Raw genomic sequence first — 27,406 nt, forward strand, 5'->3', positions numbered from 1 at the left:
TAAAACTGTTTTTGTTTTGTTGTTGCTTTTATTCATTCGAAATGTCAAGCCACAGCCATGTTCGAAAAGTGAGACAAGTTTGCTTTGTCAGTTTTACATGCAACGTGGTCGGGGGAAAACATAAAGAATTGATAAAATTTTATTGTTCCGTGTTGTTCATCTTTGTTGCTTTCTTTCGCATCAATCGTAAATATGTTGCGTTTTATTTGAAAAAATCTTTGGTAATGCCTTTCTGCAGCGTTGCAGTTTTGTTACGCACTGTAGTTCGAATGGGTTGTTGTCTTGGCTAAACATACAAACAGGCGTTACTTTTTGTTACAACATCCGATGACTGCTTTGAAAAGTGTTATTTTATAACGCAGTTGTAGAATAAAAGCATAAGTTTAGAATTTAAACGTGTTTTAATGCTTAACAAGACTAGAATAGTCATTTTTGACTCTACAAACCCAACATAACCATATTAAATAACCTTGTTAAATAGAAATGTTAAATTCCAGAACAGCATATCCCGCTCTACTTTGGGTTAGGCTCTTTGTAAATCAGCGGTTTTCAGCCGGTGGGGAATTGCTGACCAGCAGCATTTAAATAACTTTTACCACTGGTGTACCCGCAATCGTCACATCATTTAGCCGATCGCAATTTTACTCATAACAGCTGTAACATTGGAGAGACTGGTATTGAGTGTTCTAACCATGTTAAGAGACTTTATGTTGTGTTGGATACGAAACTAACATTTGTCCGTCACACTGAAGAGGTCATCAACCGCTACAACCAACTGATGAGCCACTACAACCATCTTCGTCAGGCCAAAAACCTTACAGGGGTTTTCATAGGTTGTCATAGTTGTGGGACACTTCCTTGCCTCTTTCTTAGGGGAAATGAGCTTTAGGTGATGTTAATTGGACTCTATAGCACTTTTTTTGACAGACTCATTAAAAATTCCTATTGGATGTGTCCAAATGGGTGCTATAGAGTCCTATTCCCAACACATGACGTTAATTTCCCTTAAGAGAGTATCAAGAAAGTGTCCCACGACTATGAGTACCCCAGAAAACCCTTGTAAAGACCCATGTCTCTTAAGGCTATCTACTGCAGCATCGTAAGACCAGTGTTCGAATCAGTACATCCATATGCAGATCGTTGCATGAGGTTTATCCACTATTCGACTTTAACATCTCGCTAAAATCTTTGAAATACAGACTGTTCGTCAGCCGAATTCGAACATATTCAATGATTTTTTGTTCTTCATTTTGTGACGCTTATATAAGGACAAATATTAATCAAGGAATTTTTGTCAAGTAGATAAATGCAAAAATAATTATAAATATTTTCGTCTCCTGATCCTGGTAGATTAAAAAACTGTGTTTTTTTTTAATTCGAAATCAATACGGACATATTTTTGAGACCTTCAAATAAACAACTACAAACATAGTTCCGCTACTCAAACATCCACTTCTGGGATTACATAACTGTTTCTTTGGTGGTTGCATTTTTTTCATGTGCGGTCTCCTATTGATTTGTAATGTGGGTCGCATATGGATACTGACCACGTTGTTGATTCCCATTGCATAACTATCGCACACCGAATTGTGCGTGCTTGCAGCTCCAAATAGCCGTTGAATCAAACCTGTAGTATCGCTCCATGGTACTCTCACTCTCATTAAACCGTTTATTCTCTCGCAGCAACTGACCGACCGACCGGTGACTTCAACGGTGGTGTGTAGGAAAACCGCCCTGTAGCAAATGTTCGGAAGGATTATTGGTTTAAAAGTTTACCAAGGAATTGTAAAATTGTTGACACAAAATTAAAAGTAATAGAGTAATTAAGAAAAAAAAAACAAAAAAATGTGATTTATTATCAACTGTATCGGTATTCTATGATTAAAAGTTCAATGGCTTCCCGTTCTTGTGCGCATGCACCGGATGGTTTCAGTCGACAGAAGGAGCTGATGAAAAATGGGAAATAAATTTCAATACACTTTTTGTCATAACATTCCGTTGCCTCTAAGCATACAGCATAACGATGAAAATAGAGTGAATAGATTATTCACTTATTCGAAACACCTAAAACGACTGCTTTAACGTGCTTGTTTTGTCTAAAACGGCACAGGTACAATCTATGAAAAAAAAACATAACAATCTCCGCAACAATACACATTTCTCCACATCGACTGGACTTGGGAAGGTAGAGACATACCCCGACATGCGTACTACCATTCCTCAGGTTTGAGGTTCTCTCACGACATCGCAAAAATGGTTTGAATGAAACCATTTTACGAACCAGTCAGTAGAATGATGGCGATAGCGACCGAGCTCGCGATGATGATAACATTTAGAAAACTGAATTGTTAATTAACCTTTAGCGGAAATGTCACTCGCGGCGATGAAGGCATTGTTTAAGGCTTTATTTAACTTTTAAGGTTGAACATAAAATATCACCACCTGAGCAGAGATCGTGTAGCAAAATCAACTACCACACATTCCACGAAGTGAACTGGTCGGATGTCTGTTGGCAAGTGTGTAGAAAATGCGCGTAACAGCGTGTGGATTCACTTTCAATGTTGGGCCTTTTTTGTTTTGTCTGCTCTCCAATGATTTCTCACAAAACATCCGAACCATGCGAGAATCAACAATTTTGACGCGATTCAACGGAAAGAGAGCGATCAAATGCCGTACAGTTGGGTACCAAATTATAACAGGTGAAGATGAAATTATTCAACAAAATTATTCTAATTAAAATTCAAACAAAATTCAACAATACTCAAATCTAATTCAAACTATTGTTCATATTGATTCGTGTAATGCCTTCAATGTACCTTGAAATGAATAATCTTAAGAGAATATTAGAATATTAATTTTATGATTTTTCATAGCAAATGTCGTTTATACTTTCTACATCAATTTTAATTATATTCGAAAAAAGGGTTTGAAATTTAAAACAGCAACACATTTGAATTCCTATCTTCTTCTATTTCTGCCATTGGCATAGATATAATTTGAAAATATTTCATTATTTCTTTACTAAACCCAGTTTCAGAATACCTTCGCTATCTAATAAAATATCGTATACGCTGTTAACAACGAATTGTCCGCTAGTGTAAATGAATTTAACCAATCGCATAAGCATCCTTTTCCCGTCCTGAAAACAGACGCACACATCCACATGAACGTCCTATCGAAAGTGAGCCGAAGATGGCTGCCGTGAGAAATGTGCGGCTCCCCGGCACGCAACAGCCAACACAGCACGCTGGCTGCTTGCTCCCCACGATGGGCACGCACACTAACCATTCTTCGCAGTACGCATGTCCCATTCATCCAATCCCTTCCCCATGCACTCCTCCCATGATCCATGTCGGAAGCTCTTCCTTCCCCCTCTTTTACAGTCCACCCTACCCCACGATGGGCCACCCTTTCAAAAGCTCCCCCATCTTGGCACGTTACGAATGGGACGGAGAGAAAGAGAGTAACCACGAGCGTTTAGAGTGAAGGAAAGAGAACGATTCGGCTTTCCCTTTCGGCGGCTCGCACCGGTGAATGGAGCATGCGAGAGATCGAAACCATCCGAAGCACACCTTTCGCTTGGGAGGGGAGCAAATGGGAGTTGTTTTTCTTTTTTGCATCTCGTGCTTCCCCCGGCCCATGGTTGCGGTCGTCGTCATCGTCGTCGTAGTCGTCGTGTCACGGATTCCGGCGCGGCGGCTTGCTGTGCGCGAACGCAAACACTACTACCCCAGTCCGAGACGAAAATCCCTGGCGAACGGACACACGCGGCACCAGCAGAGCCTCCTCAGCAAAGCGTACTCCTTCTTGCAGAGGTGCAGAAGTTTTTTTTTCGATTTGGTTAGTTCGGGTTGTACAAAAGTTTAAAGCGCCCCCAACTCCCTAACACTGCTCCCCTCCCTTCCATCAAACACAAGTGCATTGTGTGTGACTCTGTGTGTGTGTATGTGCGTTTTTTGTGTGTGCTGCGATTTCAAAGTTTGCCCAAGCTTTCTGCCATTTTTGGTATGCCACGTAGGCTTTCAATTTACTCCCGAATTTCCCAAAAAAGGGAGTAGGCAAACATTGTGTTTGTATGTGTGCTTAGATTTTACTGGATTTGTTATCGGAACTACAATGCTGGATAAAACACATCTCCGACCATAGCAACGCCGTACACCTGTGCCTGTGTCTTTGGACGGCCAACGACCACTCCTCCTTCACCGGCTCCATCAGTAATTGGTCCTGCAGGACCCGCAAGGACAGGGCAGGCAGCCACACCAACTCAGTTCTTTCATTGCTGATCTCTGAAAGTGCAGAAACGTTTGTCATGATGCTGATATAGTGAAGTTTAAACGATTTTACGCTGCACGCGAACGCTTAGGTTTAGTTTGTATACGTTTGATTTGGTTTTGTTTATTTTTTTTTGTATTTGTTTTGCGTTTTTCCAATTTATTTTGAACTTTATTTTCCTACCCGCCCTATGCAAAAATGTATGACTAGTGGGTGCGGTTCAACCAGTTTAACCAACCATTAGGCGGGTCATATAGAACGACCCAGTGAAAGTGCATCATAGCATGCGGTGTGCAAAGTTTTCTGGCTGTGAGTTTTGGAAAACAGAACTTTGCTTCCATCGCGTCCAACTCGCGCAAAAGTGCAATCGTGTAACGCAAAAGCTTGAAGAAAATATTCCGTGAAAGTGTGAACAGAGTCACCGTTTCGATGTCGCAACGACACAACGATTAACATCGAAGATTTGCTTGCGAACAGCCGCACAAATAGCAACGCATACAATCGTCATTATCACCGGGATGATGTGGAGCAGTGAATTAGTTTGTTCAATGAAAAGAAATGGGTGTACAATTTAACCTAACCCTGTATTGATTTCAAGCTAGTGAAGTAATTGTTTATTTTTTGTTTGTCCATTTTTCTTTTGTTTAGTTGGATACATTTTGCGTTTATTTGTTTCTACTATCTTGGTTTCTGCGGTTTCACAAGTGCACGCAACTCGCATCCTTCAGCCATCGAGAACATTCGTCCGGAGTAAGTGAACTTGTTCACCCGCCGAGCTTACTCTCCCAGCGTCATGTGCTGTTGACCGCCATTTTGGAAAAGTGAAGCAGTCGCGTGTAAAAGCAGAGCAGTACAATCCGGCAGCACTCCCAACCCAACTGGGGCCCCCCTCCCGCTCAGCACGGTCGGTCGAGCGCGGGACGAACCGGAGAACGATCCGGAACGAATGATGGCGGCCATTTTGGGTCGCGAAAAACCGCGCCGTCAACGGCGGGCCGGGGAAGATCCTGTCGCCGCAAGTGAACGCATCCAAGTGAGCGACGGTGAGAGTGGTAGTTGTGGTCAGGATCGTATGGAGCAGGCGCTAGGGCCGCCACCAAACGCAAGGACTCCACGATTGTCCTCCCGGTGCTTTTGGTCGGTGGAGGAGGAGGAGGAGGAGAAGAAGGAGAAGGAGGAGGAGATTATGGAGGATGGCGAAATGGAAGTATTACCAGATCGAAGGAGGGGAGTAGTGAGCAACAATGCATCGCACAGGCATTGGCCATGGTCAGGGTCGCGCGCCAGGGATACGTCGCTTCTCGTAGGACTAGTGTTGGTGCTGTTACACACCGTAGAAGGTAAGTCGATTAACTGTGCACTTTTCATTCCTACCTTTTTCGAGGTCAAGATGTCTAGGGATGCTTTATTTCTTAGAATGTAGCCTACGATCTAGCATGCTCAAGGAGCTGAAGAGACATGTTCAAAGCTATGTGGAGGGCATTTCTTTGTCAGGTGCTTTAGCGTATAAAGTGTGAAGATGGAACAAATACAACAAGATAAGAGCTCTTTTCCACGCTCTATTACAAGAATGTTATGAAGTCTTAAACGATGTATTAAAATCTAAATGCGTTTTAATGTTTGAAAGCATTATGGACAGTAAAATACTTTGTTTCGTGTGGCATTTTGTTCAACAAAATGAACTTGGCATAGAAGCAATGGTTCATGCACAACGCACTGACCCTACGCCGTCGTTCCCGCGTCACGTAAGAAGCTACAAGCTACAATTATGCAATTTTGCCCCAGTGCGGTAACGCTTGATAGGGTTTTAATGTGCGATCCGACGTTTCAACAGCCTTAATCAAGCCTGAGCAAACTCGCTCTTCCACGTGATGGGAGCATAATTTAGCGCACAAAAGGCACTAAACAATAGGGCCAAATGTCCAGAGACCCACAGACTGCCGTCTATGTGCAGTTGGGCTCAGTGTTGTGTTTAATAGGGCCAACGGTGGTATAAACTGCTTGCGTGAAGGACACTAGACACGAGACAGAAAGGCAAAAGGTTCTACATCATCTTGGTACAAGAGTTCTACGTTTTTTTTGCTTACTTTTTCGAATGGAATTGGCATCCCCTTCGCTTACTTCATAGGCACATACACACCGAATTAACACACAAAGCAACAAAGGCATTTATTACAAACCCTCAAACCCATGGCTTGTACGAGGGGCTAGTGCTTGCCAAAAGTGGCTATAAATTTTAATACCAACTCGTAGTAAAGTTTAGAGCCGTGGTACTGAATAGCACTATCAGTGACACTACCTTCCCAAGCTGGCAATGAGTTTGCTTAGAGCAGATGAATCTTGTTAAGTTTATACTCATTCTGAATGATTGTACAGTACACTTTATAGATTCAACAGTCGATGAGTTTGCCTTGTTTCAACTATTCAATATAAAATTATTGTTTTATGGAAAAGGTTAAAGTATTAAATCTAAACCACAAAGCTTTTACTAGACCGCTGAGCTAAAGCCATCATCAATGCTCTCGTGTTGCTTATCCGTCTACCTTGAAGTTATCCCCTCCAAGCAAACATATTTTCGTACACCTTGCTAGGCGAATCCTCCTTTAAAAATTGTCTCTCAACTGACACAAAACCGTCTTGGCAGCGATTTTGAGCGGTTGCGTCAATCACTCCATCTCTAGTGCCGGAGAGGGTGTTTGAATGCCTTTCACTTCATGCCTCTTGCAAGAAGCGCAAACAACTCGAACAAGGCAAAAGAATTACCTTCAATCATCTTGTAAATTGTATGCGTGGTTTTGAGGTAGAGAGAAATCATTTCAGAGTCAAATCCCAATCCCATAAAAATGGAATGAAATAAACACACAATTCATGAAAACGCAGCAAAGCTGGTAGCAACTTCACCGGAACAAGCTGAATTTACTGTTCTTGACATAATGCGTAACAATTTTCCGAGCTCTGAGTTCCAACTTCTAGAGCGAATCAACCATGCGTAACTACCGATAACCTGAAACTATCAATTTGAACTCTCGCTTGAACGGAACATACGATAGTCAGTATCAACAGCTCTCGTAGCTAGCAGTCTTGCCCCGGTGCTTCGAAGCCAAACGAAAGTAAACTTGTTTTCTCGCGCCGCCTTCTGCCAGACGCACCCATCCTCCCTGTCTCGCTATTGCAAAACTGCATTACGTAAGCGGAGTGGAAAGTGGTGAGTGTGTGATACCTTTCTCTCCCGTTCCATTTCTTCCCATGCTTCCCATGAACCGATGCAGTTGTTGTTCTATCGCAAGCCGTACGAAGCGAGCGCGCTCGTGTTCATTGCTCCACCGGTCTACCTCGGTTAATTGCAAACCACAACAAAACGTGGTGAAAGTCGATCGCGTCAAGAGCGGCAAAAGTATGTCGATCAACCCATCGGTGGGTTCGTCGCCTGTACGTCAATTGACTTTAGACGGTTGGCTTACTCAGCCCAACGAAGGTACAAACTCGAGCATGGCACATAAAGACTACTTCCGTAAACTTTGCTCTTTCGGTTTATTATTTTTCCCACTCTTACGCTTTCTCACCATAACACGATGCTTTTTTATCTATAAATTTAAAAGACTGAAGGCAACTATGGTTTGTGAAGAAACTGCTTCCCCGTCTGTTGGAGCGTTTCTGTTGCGTAACGCGTGTTTTTTGTTTCTTCTATGTGCAATTCTTGTACGGTATTGATGCATATTTCGAGCACTGGTCAAATGTGAACACCTTTAACCTGTGGCGATGGCAGCCAAAACAAGGGTTACGTAGGTCAACCTAAACCAGTTTGGTCGAAAAATATGTGGTTAGTTTGATACTGTGCCAACCAGAAGACACAAGAAGCTATCCGTTTTTATTTGTATCCTGTGTGCTTGTGTTTTTAGTTGCATTATTAAAAGTGCTAAATAAAAGTTTGACATACAATAAAATAAATGTGATATATCTACACAATGTGAGGTAGCGGATAATAGTATCTCGAGTTAAGAATTGTTCAAATTGTTTCAATGTTCGAGTATTAAATCAAGAATAATATGTATTGATTTGAATTTATTTAAATCTAATTTAAACAAGCTGACTAACAGCTCTTAAGGACCACATTTAGCTTGTCTAGTGAAGATCTTTGTTTTTATTTATTTCTTGATAAAGTATCTGGCCTCCGTGGCCTACATACATCACTTAAATACTAAAGGAGTTAATAATAAACGTTCCTATGATCTAGTGCTATATGTTCTTTTAAGCGTCGCAAACATTAACATTAAAGGACAAGTCAATTACACTCGAGAAGTCATTAAACGTTTTGAACATCAAAACTAAAGGATCCCTAGCACAATACAAGCGCGAACGATTATCAATGTATACAAATTGTCTGTTTCTTAAATTTCTACTTGAGCCGTACAAATTGACAAGAGACAACAATTGAGATGCATCTATGTGACCAGTCAGTACTTTAAAAACAAAACATGCACTGAGCAACTAGTGTTGGGTTCTTTAATGTTTCCAAGCCCAATAGATGATAGCGAGTTTTATACGGTGGAATACTATCAGTGTTTCTCCACGGAAGCCGTTTTATCTCAATACGTGTGAACCTTTTTTATTTTGTTCTAGTCGGTCAATTCTAGTTATTTGTGCAGGGAACCATGCTACTGACGCATACTCAATTATTGGACGTACAAAACAACAATACAGAGATTTTAAGCACAGTGGATCGTGGAACATTCTGCTTGTCCTTAAAATATGTCCTAGCATTCTATTAGCCTTGGTTATTACCGAGCCAACATGTTATTGCAAACAAAGTTTATTGTCAAGTAAGACTCCTAAATCCTTTACTGTCTCAGATCGTGGTAGAGGCTTGTCAGAAATACAATATGTGAACGTTATTGGAGTACTAGAACGAGTGAATGGAATAACAGTACTTTTACTTACTTTGATGGACAAACAATTTACATGACACCACGCATAAAAGGTAGAAAGAAAGTTTTGTAAATGTTGACAGTCCCTAGCAGATCTTACTGGGTAATACATTTTTAAATCGTCAGTATAAAGTAGCACAGGACACTTAGTCATTAATAAATAAATAAATAATCGTATTCGTTTCGCATTCTTTAATAAATAAATTAAATAATAATGCGTCTAATATACTCCCCTGATGCACGCCCGAGGGTCGATTAAATTTTTCGGAGAAATTGTGTCCTATTTTAACTCGTACAGGCCGATGCACCAAGTAGGAATCAAGCCACCTAATTAACCTTGAGTGAAAGCCAAGCTTTGAAAGTTTAGTAAGCTTCTTTAACCGTTTATGAGTCAGGGTTTATTCCATTTCATAGTTTTCAAGTCGTACTGCCTATGATGGGTCACCAACTCTGACTCTGTAATGACATTGCATCTAGAATGATCTTAGTAGAGCATCGCAACGAACGTCGCTGAGTAAACGAAAACCTACAAAAGCAAAAGTTGAATAATTATTAGATAGGTTTTAGTAAAGAATCATCTTATAATCGAAGCTCCCGTAACAAACACTGGTTATGTTTTTGTTATTGTCTTGATAGTCCGAAATAAAAAAGGGACAAAGAGTTTTATTAGTCAGAAACGTGTTTTACACTGCTGACTCAACAATAAACTACATTATGTCTTTATTTCTGTTAAGAAGCACTCACTTTGACATGAACGTGAAAATTTAAATTATGTTTTTAAATATTACAAAAATAAATAAAAAACAATCAGCTGAAAAGTCATAACTACAGATAAAATATTGATTTCCGTTTAGTTCCGTGCGTTGATTGGCTACTTCCATTCCATTCCAAAGGTTTGTATCTAAACACCACATCTGAGACCAATTTGTTCAGCATTAAGCGTACATAATTAACAGATCATACCATTTACGTCTTGCCTTCTCCGCTGCAGCCCAACTGTGAGAGTCATACAATTTGTTCCCACTTTCACACTCAAAATTCCCCTCCGAGCGTTCGTATTCGATGGATAGGATGAAGCTAATGTAGAGGGTTACGATTTTTACAACTCCCCAAACATTCATAACTAGGCAGCGAACAGTTTCTTCCCCGAAATGAATCGTTCGAAAGATGCCCTATACCGCGCGTTGTCGATAAGGCTTTCATAATAACCATATCGATGGTTACCATAACATCCCAGATCCACGGACCGAGGGTGTACTATCAAAGGAGGAGTCGTCGGAAAAAGCAACCAACGCCGACGCGAGACACGTGTTGCTCGCAAAATTAAGTCATAAATCATAAAAAGCAAAAACCCTCCATGTGCTTGGGAGATACTTCACGGGCCGGATCTGTGTTGTGCCCGTAACAAATTGGAACATACACACACAGTGGTTGCATGGTTTGGGCTATGAATGTAGTACGTAGTTTGAATTATTCGGCCTAAAGGAATAGTTATCTTTCAAATCGTTTTAAGAGCACGTTCTTTAGAATAACTGCATTAGACCAAGAACGTTGCACAAGTATTGCACATTTTCATGTGTTGTACAAGTATTGCACATTCAATTGTGTTTAACTAGCTTCTCAATACGAATATTGATAGAGCTTAGAAGCAATTAGATTACTGCCATTCGCAAGCTTTAGTCATACGATGTATGCTTCCTAATCCTAAATTCCTAAATGCTCGCTGGGTGTTGCGGCGAACGTACACCTTGTAGTAATATTGAAAATCTTCGTCTGTATCATTTTGTTTCCCCCTTAATGCTCCATAATTTTACTCCATCTGCTGCATCGCGTATGAAAGCTTACACTAAAAGCCACGGTAGGATCGCGATATGCAAAAAATGTTTCCTATCCTTCGCGCTTTTGTTCCCGTTTCACTTTATTTTTTCTTGCTTCCATTTTGCCGTACTTTCTCCTGCTGCGTCATAATGCACTAAGTTTATGATTGTGCAAGCGTACCGAGCAATTTCTGGAAAAAGGATACAAGAGCTTCCCATCCAGTATCCACCAGAGCTGTGAGGACGGAAAGAAAACTTTTGCGGCTCGTTTTACGAATGGGAGGACATGCAGCTCGGATAAGAGAACAGACAGACGATGCAAAGAGGACGTACACTAGCGTACCAGCGTACGTATCACTCTCATTAGAATACCGAGAATGCAATACGAGACAGTGAAATATGAGACCTCTCCATAACTGTTCATTGTGCAGCCGTCTACTGTTGCTGCCACTACGGGGACAAATTAAGCGGAAAAGTGAATTCTGTAATGAGGCCGGCAGCAAAACTGCACTTGCGTGGGATAAAAAGTTTCCAGGAGTTTTTCTACCTCTGTGTACGGAAGTAGGAAAGTGTATGCCCGGACGGGAAAATTATTCAAACGCGACGTTGATGTGCTAAAGGTGCAGAATTGAGAGCGCTGCATCAAGATTTTGTAGCAACTTGTTAATTAAATGTTTTATTTTACGTTTGACTATGAGTCAGATGAGCGCGCTTGGGACCGCATGAAGCTGATGGAACTGCATTTAGCTTATAATGTTTGTACCATTTTGAATTTAATATTTCCTTAGCCATTCCAAGTAAGTTTCAACATACTTATTGCAATCCCAGAGAATATTATACCATCAATTAAAAAACCTTATCTAACATTATTTAACATTTTTTAATCTTTCTTTCAACATAACCTTTGTTACATAGTTTTTATCTGCTTCCTAAACGACATACTCTCATCCATTTCACCATTCCGCACCGGTTCAACCCGAAACCGAAAAAGCAACGCTGACTAACACAGAGACAGATAGTATCGGCTCGATTCAGCAACCTGCAGCCCCCGATCGAACACCAGCAGCAGGGACAAATCCTTTCCGAATCCGTGTCTTATGCACATCCCCCTGTCCCATTATATTATGGTGGCCGTAATGAGCTCACCGCTTCCGAATAAATGTCGAATCGGGCACCCAAAACGTCGCAGATTATATCGATAATAATCATCCACTTTCCGCTCTGTGCCCCTCCCCAGCGCTGTGCGGCAGGCCGGAAAGAAGTTCATTAAACATTATTAGTTCGGTGTGACGCCGGGCGCACATCATATTTTTACCATTTGCCCCTGTTTGAACGGGGGAAAAGGGCGATACACAACCCTCGCCAGTTAGAAAACCCATTTTTCCTCGATACCCGAACAATCTGTGAAGGGATGCCAGAGTGTTGGGGGTGGGAGGATGATTGGTGGGTGAAAATGCGAAACGTATCCCTGTATCATTTCGTCGCCTTCTTATTGCTTCCGAGAAAGAAAATGTTCTTGTCATCCCTTTTTCTTTCATTGCTTTCCGTTTTCTTTACCATTTGTAAGCAAAAAACGGAAAAATAATGATCCCTTACTCGTGTGACGCGTGTCCTTTTTTGGAGATTTCTCATATTTATCAACCTCGATCTATTAAGGGGGAAACATCCCCATTTTCCCGAGATTATTATGGTGCTCTAAAATCGTTTGTAGCAAGCTTTATATGTTTTGTAGTCCTTGGAAATTTTAAAAGGAAACTTGCAACGTTTTTCCGGGCCTAGATCTATCTGCTATCCGGAAACGTGGGTTTAAATATTTGTATTTTTCGGTGGCAAGTTCGATTTTCCTTTCTTTTGCACATCAACAAAACTAGCAAGTTCCCAGATTGCCTTAACCATACTTATGAGCAACAGTAAATTCCACCAGATTCCTCAGGCTAGAAGCATCTTAATTGCTTAACCCACGCAGTACTACAACCTCCAATGCTCCGAGACGGGCGTAAAATCGATGAAATACTACACCAGTCAATAGGAAACGCAATGTTGCTTTGCACAACCGAACGGCCGTTGACGTTTATCAGACAGCTCAAGTGCCACCCGAGTGTAGGGAGTCAAGTTTATTGATTTATCCGATTTTCCATTATGCATTCCGTTTGCCCACGGCTTCAGTTGAGGATTACTACCCTTCCGAGCGTCACATCTTTGCAAAAGCCTACGCACTGGGAATAGATTTTCCACCAGCCTACCATGCTAGATATGATCGTTCTCCCCAAGCCGTCGTCTACTGCATCCTCCCTTTGACTCCCTGTCTACAAAATGGCTGACCTCGTAATCCAAACCTCGGCGGCAATTGGCATCGTATCGATTGTACGGTAAATATTTGAAATCATTCAATAACTGTCATCGGGTGGAGCACACTGGAGCAGGGGACGCCGACCTGGCGTTTGGTTTAATCGACAGTACCGATTTCGTAGACTTTGCTTTAAACGGTAGCATCGTGGCTTCACCGCAGGTCTCATATTTCGTCACACACATAAAGAAAGCGGAAACGCAATGAACGATATCCTTAAAGCCGTTGGCGCTAACATCACTATGCTATCGTGTTGCTAGCATTAATCAATCTGCTTCCTGAGATGCTCGAGAGCTGTGCCGGTAGCGGCGATGAGGATGATACGAAAACACGGTCGCATGATGCTGATCTAATTTCCCAGGGCAACGTAATAGGATTTGGTTCGGTTGGTCGTTTCGAGCTCGTTTAGTCGAATTGTCTACCACCGACTGACGGTTTAAGCAAACCGGAATCGTTCATTACTGGCTGGTGTGCAAGAGGTCGTTGCCGTGGCTCGCTCACAAAGGGACGAGGAGCCGTGAGCCGGGGAAATGTTTTTCAAAGAACGATACAAAAAAAAACATACACACATACATGCACGCCAAGTCGGCACTCCGGTATTATATCCATCTAGATCGTTCTAATACAGGTTTCACCTAATTCAATGAAGCAGAAGACACGGCACACAGTTATGTAGCATCATCGGTCCTCGGAGAGTGAAGTAATACATGTTGATAAAAGCGAATTAATCCTGTCGCAATGTGTGTGTTAGTGATACGCATCCTTTGAACTTTCCGGAGTTAAAAAGAAGAAAAATAAGGTTTCATTTATTAGAACTACAAAAAAAAGCATTTGTAAGCTCATTGGAATAGCTTTCTTTTTTGTATGAGTTCTTATCAATCTTCCATCTACATTCATTTCATTATTTCATCAAAAACAATTCAACAAACCGATTTCAAAATATTGTTTCGGATGATATTATCACCCAAATCAAAGGGTCTTATACTGAATGCTTCGTTCAGTGGTTTAAGATTATTGCAACCCTTTCGATGGGAACCGAAAATTGTCATGAAGAACTGTTTGGCACAATCATCGTTTCATCTATGGATAAATTTTACTGAAAAATAAGAATTTAAATTTGGTCTTGTTTTTTTTTTGGAATTTAAGCTGGTTGATTGAGCAAATGCTTTATTCTGTAATTTAGATTGGACGAAACGCTGAACGGCTCATAGCTTCACAGTACCGTAATTTGTAGTATGAATATTGAGGCTATCCAAAATGATTATATTCCGAACTAATATTATGTTCGGAAATTATTGTATTCGTATGTACTCTAGGCGTAAATATATTTTCAGCGGTCTTGTATTGGTATTTTAAGATTTATATACCTAAAATCAAAGATCATGTGTGGTGTTACCATGTGTATTTGCATGGCATATTGTAGGAGTGGTATATATAAAACACATAGATATCTTAAATACAAATGTTAAATTTATTGGTGCTTTACTGATACATTTTATAAATTGTATAAACTAATACATTTATGGCGGTCTAGATTGCAAATCGGTCTAGATTTTGATGGCAATTATCTTATAGTTTGAACATTTTACATTTCAAAATAAATGGAAGCTTCGATACACGAGTTTTAAATTTTGAAATTTACTTTACAAAATGAATAAAATTTGCTAAAACTGTAACACAACATCAATTATAACACATATCATAACCCATAATCGTTATCCTGGTGAGAAATATTTCTCACTTTTAGACACACCCAAACTCACACACAACATCGATACATTTACCCTGTATGGTGTAATTGTCCACCCATCATTCCCATTACTACATTAGACTCACTTAACATCTGTGCGACATCGAGTGGAATGTAAAATCATTGGGACCGCCACCAGCGCGGTTAAACGTGAAACAAGATGTTTCGCTTGGCGTAACGGTACCGCTCATCGATTTTCCCTTCAAGCAGCCCTTGTCCGGCGAGTGCGAAAAGAAATACCCCAGGAACCCTCCTGCATACAAACCAGCAGCCATCCCGTTTAATATCGTTAAAAGTCTTTTGTTCCCGGTTACCACGCCATTAAGCCGGATGGTGTTTGCTGCTGTTGTGTTCTCTCCCTTCGCCGGCTATTGTAGCCGCGCGCTGTATTAGTGCGCGGAAAAGAAGGTGCAAAAAAGGGACCGAGGGTGGATAAATAAATGTCCCATCACATCGTCGTTGTCGTTGTCAGCATTAATTATCCAATCGCAGAACGTTTCATAGCCAGCGACAGTTTTCATTTCCTTCGGCCGGGTTTTACCTCATCTTTCCGACGGCGGATGATGCTGGATGGATTGGATTGAAGTTTTCCTCGCTACGTAAAGAGCCTTTGCTTTCAACAGACGTCCGTACGCCGGCTAATGCTCGCATGAAAAGAGTTTTGCTGCTTTGATGAGTTGCGTCAAAAAAAGTGCTCTAGAATTGAAACCACTTTGGTGCGAGTTTCCATGAGCGTCCTTGTAAGTTTTCCCTTGCACTAACCATTTCGCGCACCTTTCGAATGTATCTTCGCCACGGTACAATATCAACTCACCTACATATATTCTGCTCCTGGTGCTCTAACAGCTCGATGGCGGACGAAGTGTTTGCTTAGCTTTAATATTACTTTTCTAAGCTGCCCTCGGGGGAAACCCCTCAATCAGGTCTCAAGATGCAATCTGAATCGACTATTGACCGGATCGGTGTGGGGTTGCAAATGCCCTACCCCTACGCAAGGTTGTAGAGCGAACAAAGCGATGGGTATGACCGGAACGCGGCGGCGCTTTTTTATTGCAAGATGTATCTACTTTTTTCCGGTACGGTATGCATGGGCGCCGTTGTCTGTTTGCTAAAGCTTGTTGGCTCTGGGCGGAAAATCCGTCCAGTTACAAACCTATCCTGCGCCGGTGGCAATGTTGGAAGTGTGGCGTGTGGCACTATTTACACAACAGTCTGTGATGCGCCCGCCGGAAGGCACGCTCGACTCCAGGTTCCCTGCAAACCGTTTAAGGATCAAGCCATAGACAGGTTACAAAACAGGCAAGGGCTCGGAATAAATCGACGAGGGTGTATCCGGCACCATTCGTAATCTCGATGTTCGAGTTTTAGTCAACGTTTTACAGCTTGTTTAACAACCTGCCGTGATTTAACGAAACCAGTGCATGTTTAACCAGCAGAAGAGAAGCGAAGAGTTTTGTTTTTTGTTCTAGAAACGTAGGGTTCATGATAGATGAAAGATGTTTAAACTATTAAATCTGATATATTTTACTATTTCACACTGAACTTTGTTGCTTAGTAGTGCGTAGAATCTCCAGAATGAGTGTTTTTAAGGCACTGAAAATTGAATGCTGGTACCAGGTGATTCCATATGATTTCCTTTGAAGTGCATCATAATAGAGAATGTCTATAGTGATGGCTACGAACGGTGATCGCTTGTTAGAAGTGCTTTTGGTTTTGAGACTTGGTTCTTTGTAAGTCTACCGAGCTAAGCTTACTATGTCGAAGAAACTTGATTGTGCGCACTTCTTTTGTGGCTTTTATCAATACATCTCTGCTTTTAAAATTAATATAAGTGAACCTTTAGTCGTCTCAAGGATGTAGATTAATGTTGAGCTCTAAATAACGTTTCGCAAATTTTACCAAAACATTTGGTAGTCAGGACAATTCACTTATTATTTCTAATTTATCATGCACTTGGTTACACTATGTGCTAAGAATATGCTGTTAAACTATCCTACAAGAAAGGATATTGCAATAATAGCACAGCTACATTGTGATAACATTTCAGTTAAAGATGAAAGATAACAAAAAAAAACAACTTCTTTCAGTAATAGTGAGAGTTATTAAGACAAATAGTAACATAGCAAACACACACTTGCAATTTCCGTAGCAATCAATTAAATGCCTTTATTAATATTTCTTTCCTCTCGGTTTCAGTTGACAGTCGAGCACCGAAGGAACCCTACTACGGCCGTGAAATAGGGCATCTGACCAACTTCGGACACGGCATCAAGGTATGGTTAAAGAGATTTGTAATAAACCTGCTACCGTAAGGGTAATGATCGTTCGAGTTAAAGCATGTACCAACGCTTGAAAGGAAAAAAAACAATTTGCTTAATGTGTTCTGCAGTTTCATTCGCGATACCTTTGGGGTGCGTTTGTCTGATCCGTTTTTTTCTTTTTCATTGCTACCGTATATAGGGACAAGTGTTTGCCGTCGATGAATCGACGCTGTTTGTCAAAGGATTCGCCTACGATGGTAACGCACCGGATGCGTTCTTCTGGGTCGGCAATTCACCTCGCCCAAGCCCGGAAGGATTCATCATACCGTACCCGGAGGAATACAGCGGGCGGTAAGTTTTGTTTGTATTGATGGTTTTTATTATTCTTTTTCATTGTGAGTAATGGTTTAGGGATGCCTAGTGTATTTTGATAAATATATGACTGTTTTCTATACTTTATGTTAGCATGATCTATTGTTTGACCGCGACTTATGATTTCACTTTCAAAGGTATTTCTTTAAGTATGTGTTGCTTCAAATGAGGTGCACTAAAAATCGCTCACTTTCAATTTAGTTTCCGAATAAAAACCAGCCCCTTACAAAACGTGTCCACCCAGCAACGATATCTTAATTGGAACACTTCTCGTCTCATCTTTCTGCTCAAATTAAAAATGAAAATAAACTCAACTCAGCTTTGCATCCCATTCAACGGCGCTACCCTAGTATGCAACAGGGTGCGACGCTGGCACCCGGAAGAGCTGCGCATAAAATTCACATAAATTTTTATTTCTCTCACCACCAACCACACCACCCTTACGGGAAGCTATTGCCACTGCAGGAGGAGTCACAAAATAAATGAACTTCCTGCAGGCGGGGCGCACCGACGGCACACTGTAAGGCTTCCGGTTTTTATCCACACGAGCGAAAGGATCAACACCATCATCCACCCGCCTGTGTTTGTTTGGACGGGGAAGTGTGTATATGTGTGTATCTGTGAATCTTCACGCACGACCCCCCCGTACTTTGAGCTGCTGGACGCCAGAGATTCTTCTCGGCCACCTGCCGTCCCGCACCCGGAGACGGAAGTGAGCGATAATAGTCCTGCATCCTATCTAATCTATTTTTATTTAGGGCTTTGGCCACAACCCCTCCGGAAGATGCTCACACTTTCTCTCTACCTCGCTTCGCTTCCACTCTCCGGCGCTACGCATTCATACCGGGTGTCAGACCGTGCGTTCCCTCTACGGTGGGATTTCGTTACGGGGGTTTTTCCCCCGTACGAACAGCGTGCGCAAAGAATTTGAATCATTTACTAGAGATTAAGTACCTTAATGTTACCACACTAACATTTCGTCACGTTTTCGGCATTTGCCCAGGGAGTGGCGCGACCCAGCGTGAGAAGTATATTTCCGCAGATTAGCGTGAGGATTCTGTCTGCACATCTACTGCTTCTCGCCAGCTAGCCACCCAGCCACCCAGCCAGATAAGTGTAGAATGGGAAAGAAGGAAGTTGCAAAATTAAATATTCAACAAATGATCGGTACGTTTAATAAGTTAATTCAATTATATCGTGATAGTACCACGTTGGCACACCCAAACACGGACGTGCACGACGGAAGATGACATAATTTTGGAAGCGGACGAATCTTACCATTGTCAAACATTGTGATCAAGCAAAAGTTTTTACCGTACGGCGTTTATGCCAGGCTGCTTCCTTTTAGTGCATCTTTGGCAGAACCTTGATCAGAAAATTTCTTCTCGAAGCTGTCTCGTTTGCGCTGTTTCATATCACAGTCGTTTGCTTTTAATGGTTTTGGAGCGTTTCCAAACAGTTCAAATTGAGCGTAACTGCGGTGTCGTTTGCACATAGTGATGTCACCAGCAATTACTCACTGTACCCTCGGCCGCCCAATGTTCGACAGTATGTTGTCGCGGACAATTATTATGCATATTTCTCGCCTAATTGGAAGGGCTTCACTCTATCCGCCCTCTCCTTGCACGATGAGCGAACACATCTTAACCAGGGCAACCCTCGCCCGTGCACGTTTGGAAATGGCACATTACCAAGCTTCTGCATAGGACGAAGTGGAAAATGTCCCTCGAGGGCTTCCAAAAAACGCCCTCCCTATGGCATGTACCTGTTCAAGTACCGCCTCGAAAAGTGTGCTCTGGTCCGCTTGCCATAATTGAACATTTAATTGAAATGGATTATGATTGAGCAGAACGTTCAACCCGCTTACTTATTATTCGGAACAGTTTCCCTGTTTAATGTTTCGTTGCATTATCGTGAAACAGTGAAGCTTGTTGTTCTATGTATCGTTGTGCTAATCTATACTTTCTTACCAGTTTCTTACCTACTATGCCAACTGAACATTGAATTGAACAAAACTCTTACAGGCTCGCATAATTAAAGCAATGCTCAATCTGGAAATAGATCTTGAAATTCACTGCCATCGATTTAAGTTAGCAGCTGCTAACCCTTTTGATACAATATTAATTAAATTTAATGAACTTGTTAAAAGATTATTGATTATCCCGTAGATTATCCCTACGAATGAGAACAATGCATTTTAATTTTGCAATTGGTTTTAAGTTTGCTTATGCCGTTTGTTTGTATTTTTAACTCATACAAACAAACGGCATATAATGATGATTGAGTTCAATTTTGTGTTAAATGTATCAGGTAATTTTTGGTATGGCATTCTTCCACCTAAATGTAACTTTTTCGATCAAATACATTTTATTCTAACTGTATGCATAGCCACATACAAAAAAACACACTTCTCGTATGTTGCTTTAAAGGAGATGGATGACTTAAAACATTGAAAAACATATGCCCGCAATGATCCTATCATTGAAAGGAATATTTATTGCGTCTAAAACCAGCGTTTGAGTCTGAAAGTTAATTCACTACAATCATATCGTCCCTAGCAGTTCCAGTTTCGAAAATTCAGAGCTGGAAGGGAGTTCCCAGTAGTGGTACATTTCCTTACATGTATACGTCTAGTATACGTTCAGCTGCTCCAAAAAACCCTAAAACTAAGCCACGAAATTGTAATGTAATTCCGCTGCTACTCTCGATTGTAGATTGATTCACTCTGCTAGACTGCAGAAACGACACTTTCTGTTCCCGTTGTTTCATCCATCCTTTCTTAGGCTGAATCGTGGTTTCTGTTTGGATGACGGTTAAGAGCTGCGTAAGTGTCTCGAGCTACTGAAACACTGCGAAGGCTCAATAGCGACTGTGAAGAGTGGAAATTGTTACACACTGCACACCGGGCCAGCGTAACCAACATTTGTGACTGTGTTTTACGTTATCTCCTCTTCTGAATCGTCCCTTGCAGGGGTGTTTTTACTTTGTTCCTTGTGCGTATGGATTGTTGGTGGACTTCTGATAAGTGATTACGTGTAAAAGGATTTGTTTTATCGATCCAGGATGAAATGTGCCCTGTTTTTAGGGGAAACCCACTTGGGCAGATTGCTGAAGGAAAGGGGAAATTGCGAGAATAAATTGAACCAGCTTACCGCGGACGAATAAAAAAAAGGTCTAACTGTTACGAGTGGGAGTAGTTTCGAACCAGGAATTGGATTTTACTGATTGTCTTTCTTTTATTCCATTCCTTGCTTGGTGGATCAGCGGAGTATCGAAAAATAAACATGCTTGTTTATCCCCATAGTCGCACATAAGTGCAAGTTTTCCAAACCGAACAATGAATAGTAAGCTGTACATTAAAACATGATAAACGTAATAATTGGCAGCACATAGATTGGATAGGCTGCAGAGAATTGAACAATGTTGCTGAACATTATTGGTATGGAGTTGGTGATTTTACTCTTTCGCCCATACATATTTGATCATACAACAATCAATATGGATATGTTTCATGAAATGTTTAATGATTCTGTTTAACTTTGTGCTTAATAATGAACTCAGAATAATGTTTCCATGTACACATTTTGATGATTCAACCTTTCGTTGCATTAATGAGATTATGTGACATCGCTAGAAGAAGAAAAAACGTGTCGCACTTCACATATACCCAGTACAGTATTAACTTCCCATAATAGTTTCATTAACGAAAAAGATAATATTCCCCTGAAACAAAACGGAACGTGCTTTTCGTCGTTTTTTGGCACGCGTGTCAGATAAATATTCATCCGCACCAGAACCCGCGTTGATTGGTTGTCGGCTTTCCATCCCATTGTTCAGCGACCTCCATTTTCCTGCAAACAACCATCCATCTAACAGGGAGCATAGCTAAACGGCACAGGATGAGGAATGCGATCGATTTTGAAGAAAATGCTTAGAAAAGTTGAAGGCACACCCTGCCACCAAGCGTGGTGAAACGTTTTGCAAACCGACAATCCGTATACTATAACCGACATAGTACAATGGTTATCCGTATACTGGTCCTCTACTCGCACACACCTATACTTAGTTGCTCCTATCAGACAGAAAGAGAAAGAGAGAGAGAGAGAGAGAGAGAGAGAGAGAGAGAGAGGGAGAGAGAGAGGCAGAGGGTAAGAATGTGTGAGAGAGCCCATGCTGATTTGCTCGAATGTGTCGCCAACGCACGTGAGAATTTGGGGAAAAACGCTCCACAGTAGGTGCACCCGGGGCGACAAAATCAGGCGTCTCCGATATTGAAACGCCTAATGCACTTCATTGTTGACGCCACGTGGCCGATTCATAATGAAAATTCATTTTAAATTATTATTGTCGCTACGTTCTACTACATTTTCCTCCACTTATCCCGTCTTTTGCCGCTCCTCCTCTCCTGTCCTCCTCCCCGTCAACAATCTCCGACTACCGACTTCCGGTTGCTTCTTCCGGAACCGTGTGCGAGGGTGTCGATGCGTTCCGTCTTTTTGGCACTATGTGTTTCGAGCATTGACAGCGACATCGTGCGTATCCTTGCCCACAGCGACAGCACGTTCACTGGGGGGAAAAAAGCAGTTCATTTCCCTCGTTTGCCGTTGCTGTGTTATGTGGTCTTGCTGGCAGGAAATGGGTGGCCTCCCGGTGGCGTGTACGTGGCGTGTACGGGTTTAATGCACTTCCACACGTTCGGCACATCATTAATAATTGTAGCGAAAGAATCGAAACTCGGCGTTGATAGACAGCATGTACCACTTTATCGGGCAGTGAGGCGGGTTTTTACCATTACCGATGCTGAACTGTCAATGTCGGTCAGCTTTGCGACAACGATTCAGGTGGAAGGTATGATTGTGTACAGATTTTACTTCAGCCGACATCATCGGCCACCAACGGACCCAGATCAAACGGTAATGGATTGAAGTCATTTTTTCTTCACCACTTTTATGTATACCTTTGCGTCATGTTCTGTCATTAGGAGTTTTTTCTTGTGTGTGAGACATGATAGGAAATTTATTCAGCCTGTCAGGGCAATGAATTATGTGCATTTAAACAAGTCTTTTTAGCGCGAATCATGAGTAAATATATGCTTTGTTGCTGCGATAAAATTTCAAATCAATATGTTGCTGATCATGGTACATCAAATAGAATAACTTTAACCGATTGAATCCATTATAAACTCCAAAGTTATTTAGTCATAGCATGTCTCTATTCCATATCAGCAATGGCAACACACATTTAATCAAGACCATTAGGAATACAGCTTTTTTATTTCTTATACTGATTTATATTTGTATTTATATTTTTTATACTGATTTGAAAAGTCGGTTGGTCGGTCTTTCTATCTCCGTGAAAAATTGTACGGCTATGTGGTTCAAGTGATTAATAAAACCATTATATTTGACCATAAGCTACTAGGTGTTGCCCTAGATCGGTTATTCATCATCGGCGATATATGAGTTACATCGTTAGACATCGATTTCCGTGTTCGTGTTAGGCTGTTAGGCTTAGTCAATCGCCATTCAAAAACAAGAACGGAAAAGTATTGTCTTTAGTTCCAGTATTTGTCATTTATCCGGTCAGTACTGGAGTGGTTATTCCGTGTTGTGATGTCCCTACTCTTTGTTCTGGACTAATAAACTAAAATATGTAAAAACACATATCCGGCGAATTATTTAAAACTCGCCGTGGTATGATACTACTTACTGCAAATAATATATAATTTTAGGTATATAATCACTAAAATATCATCACATGGTTTTTCTGAGTGTCTTTGTGGCTAAAACTTCATCATATAATAATGAATCTTGTATTATTTTGCATCGTAAATTCTCCTTTTCCTCTCGTTAAATCTATGTTTTTAGAGCACCAACTGAAATGTTAGAAAACAACCGATTTTTTTATCAAATTTAGATCCATTTGCAATTGATGACAAGTTAATCGAGTTTAGTCAAATAAAAACATTTCACTTCCATTACACAGTGACGTGAATTGCCAGGGAAGGGTTAGAGTTTAATCTTTCAACACAAATATTAAAACACAGTAAATCAGTGTAATAACCCTTTGAACATGTTGCATGTTTACAATATAAACAGTAAATGCATAAATACCCTCACACACATACATACGCACCCTGACATACACCCATCAACGAGACAGAGCTTCGAGCGGTCGACTCGTCTGTTTTCATGGTTATCATTTGATTGTGCCAATCATTTTACGTTCATCAAATTATGCTCGTCAAACAATCGGCACTGGATTTAGGCAGTGGCAGTCCCATACCCCCGGCTTGCGGGCCAACACGCCACCGTAACACCATGCCAACGGCAAACCCTCGCGCACTCTCGAGTGCAACTGCTACCGTGCAGAGTCCACCCGGTGAACAATGTGTCGCTTCCCCCTTGTCGTTTGTGCGCTGTTGAAAATCCGGAACCGTCAGCATATGAATTCATCAAAGCATATTACCCATGGAGAATACAATAAAGCCTAGGGATGGCTCGACAACACGCTAGTAGAGGTGTCTGGGAAGGGGGGAGGGGCAGCTGCCGTGCTCCTGTTGCCTTCGATCAAGTTTCCCTCAACGCTCCCTCAACACTTGTGACTTCCTTTTGCTGAGGACGCAAGGATAACGAACAGATTGCTGGGAAATCCACTTGCTCAGCCCAGTTCCACTCCGTTTTGCTCCCTTTTGTATGCTGCGTGATGCTGTTGTGATTCTTTCCAAAGAGCTTAACAAGAAAACGAGAATTGGAAGGGGAGGTTGAGTGCGTTGTGGGTGGGGTAGCAGAAAGAGAAAAAGAAAAAAACTGATTCTTCCCCTTAAAAAAACGTTCCACGATAGATACGGCTTAGAATGCCCCAGCTCAGTCTCCCGGGGTAGGACATGCGTGCGAAATCATTGTCCACCCTCACCACCTTCTCCATTCTCCGTCACAACAACCAGTCCGGGAAAGGCAAACACACCACATTCTCACTCGTCGAAACAAAACCCAGGCACGGAATCATGCCGAGCGCATCCCACCGCGCTGGAGTTCTAACCTCAAAACCCGAAAACCATTGCCGTCGGCAGGAGTCGGCACCCGGCAGTCCACGGCACCATGATGAAGTCATGAAAATCAGCACATTCTTGGCGGGCGGGCTAGAGAAACGGCTGTAAGGGCTGTAAAAAGGGGTAAGGGAGCTCGGTATGATGGTTTGCTTCATGCCTGGTTTGTCACTCGATTCGGTAAATCTCTGTGTCCTTGGTAAAACCAAACGATCTCGTCTCCGTGCTTTCCGTTTTATTTCCCCAGCGTTTGGAGCACCCTAGGGGGGGGGGGCAAAGGCAGTGTACTGCCGGTTTGCCAGCTTCAAAGTTGCTTTGTGCCCGAGGTTTGGTTGCTCGGTGCTCGCAAAAGAATTTTTTCTCTACAACGTTAAAACCCGAACAGTTTGTTGCGGATGCTTTCGCTCGGGAAAGAAAATGAACCAGAAAGCGAACAAAAAAAGCAACAAACCCATCCCACACCACCCAACGGTCCCAAGTCATGGACCAACTCTGGACGCACTACTGGAAAGTAACCTGAAAAACTGTCGCTACTGCTTCTTTTCGAACAGCGTTTCGTTTTAAACGAATCGGCAGAAACACAAATTTCCCTGATCTTCTGCCCTTTTTCTATCCCCGAGCGCTTACGAGCAGTGGAAAGCAATAGTAGCAAAATGATTCACATTTTTCTTCCCTGTCGTCCCTGCCGTCCCTGTTTTGCTCGGTTTGTCCATTTTCGCTTCCCCCGCCGCTTCCCTAATTCGAGAAGAAGAAGGGATGGCACGAGACCCCCGCTCTGCACGGCAATCTGCACGGGAAACAAGCATAACGAATTATATATCTTAGATTACACCTCATTAAATAATGATCGATTAAGGGCGCATGCGACATCGGACACCGAAACCGCAACCGGAGGGAATGGGAGCCCGGGTTGAACCAACGCAGTGGCAGACGAGAAGGTAATGTTTGACGGAGAGGAAACGACCAAAACGGCAAGCAAAAAAAAACACATTGGCCCGATCTCCCGGTAGCGCTACTGTGCAAACGATTGTGTGGAATTTGTATCAGTTTTCATAAAGCACAATGATGTTGCTGTGTAACCTGACCTCGAGGTTTGGGCGGAGATTGCGCACATAAACACTACTAAAACAGCAACACAAAACAATAGGTGATGATGGTGCGAGGGGAAATGAAACTCTAGCGCACAAAAACGCGCAATAAAACCGGCAATTGGCATCGGGAAAATCTGGTCCGAGAAAGTGATGGCGCGAGTGGAGCGGAGCGAGGCGCAAATCGCATATCACGCTCATCGATTTCATGATCATGGAGTGGAGGGTGAATGTCATCAGCATAAAAATGTAAACGTGCATTAATATGGATGATAACGTTTGTGCGGGACGATGCCTGCGGCTGGACAACGATGTGAAGGCCTGGGCAGGAACCGTTGGTCAGGGCAAACCTCATTTTCCAGACGCAGAGATTACTTATACATCCTTTGTAATGGATACGTGCTAAGAATGGATTGTCAAAGGGTAACAATTGCGATATATTCAAACAGAAAGATGGTATTAAATGAATGTTTTGAAAGTTCTTGCCACCGGCCTGTTTTCCAGAGGAAAGTGTTAAAAATATGTAAACATTTGATTGGAGTTTAGATTTAGCGTTCTTTATTTTGATTCTCGTTCTGAATCAAGCACAAATAGATATACTCTTTGAAATTATTTGATCGGTAGATCAGCTTTTCCATCATCTTTCACCAATTCGTTCGCAAACGTTCGCAAGTCAACGTTCTTTGAAGTTGTTATTTGCAAAAGAACATTTGGTATTACTTTTTTTTTTAACCTTTTAAGATTTTAAACCTCAACATTTGCATTTAACGTAACTTTCAACATCAAAACTATCGTACAATTTACAAATTTTTTGTTTTTCTATGAGGCTGCTTCTTTGTTAATCTTTTAATAAAACCAAAAAAGTTTTCAAAAAAATGTTCATAATTTAAATATTTAATATTCTTTGTGCTTTGAACATCGAGAAATTTGACAGCAAATGCATTTTTGTAGATACTATTCTTCTCTTGTTGAGTTGTAAATCTGCACATTCAAAAGATGCATAAGAGAACTAAATAAACTCCTTTGGATTGACATTCTCACTTTTTGTGTATTTTCAGAGAGCCGCCGGTGTTGCAGCAACATACCAATACGGACATTATCCTTAAGTTACCGATGGGAAAACGCATACGGGACATTCGATGGCTTTCGGTTTGGTGTCGTCGATTTACGGTATGTTTTAAAATCCTCAAAAACATATTTATCGAAAACTTTTCAATATTTTTATAAAAACTACAAAACAAAACCTTTACACAATTGAATTGCGTATTTTTAAGTTTTTTTTTTGGGCCGGTCTGATGGTACAGTCGTCAACTCGTACGACGTAACAACATGCCCGTCATGGGTTCAAGTCCCGAATAGACCGTGCCCCCATACGTAGGACTGACTATCCTGCTATGGTAACAATAAGTCACTGAAAGCCAAGCTCACTTCACTAGTGGGTACAAAGGCAGGCCTTGACCGACAACGGTTGTTGTGCCAAAGAACAAGAAGTTTGAAGGTATTTTGATTTGATATTTTTAACATAC

At 41.6% G+C, this 27,406-nt stretch overlaps 1 protein-coding gene across 4 annotated transcripts in view; it reads left to right on the plus strand.

Moving 5' to 3' along the window:
* The first annotated feature begins 3,713 nt into the window (after positions 1–3,713).
* Positions 3,714–27,406, plus strand: part of LOC121588307 (protein Skeletor, isoforms B/C) — a 32,615-nt gene continuing 8,922 nt past the window's right edge. For 2 of the 4 annotated variants that reach the window (XM_041906066.1, XM_041906069.1), the window contains exons 1-4: positions 3,714–5,612; positions 17,308–17,384; positions 17,572–17,723; positions 26,939–27,050. In XM_041906066.1, coding sequence (XP_041762000.1) covers positions 5,219–5,612; positions 17,308–17,384; positions 17,572–17,723; positions 26,939–27,050 — 735 coding nt within the window. In that variant the 5' untranslated portion in view covers positions 3,714–5,218. The remainder of the gene's footprint in view (positions 5,613–17,307; positions 17,385–17,571; positions 17,724–26,938; positions 27,051–27,406) is intronic. The other 2 variants (XM_041906067.1, XM_041906068.1) reach the window with 2 other exon arrangements.

The sequence above is a fragment of the Anopheles merus genome, chromosome 2R, assembly GCF_017562075.2.
Source record: "Anopheles merus strain MAF chromosome 2R, AmerM5.1, whole genome shotgun sequence".
NCBI lineage: Eukaryota > Metazoa > Arthropoda > Insecta > Diptera > Culicidae > Anopheles > Anopheles merus.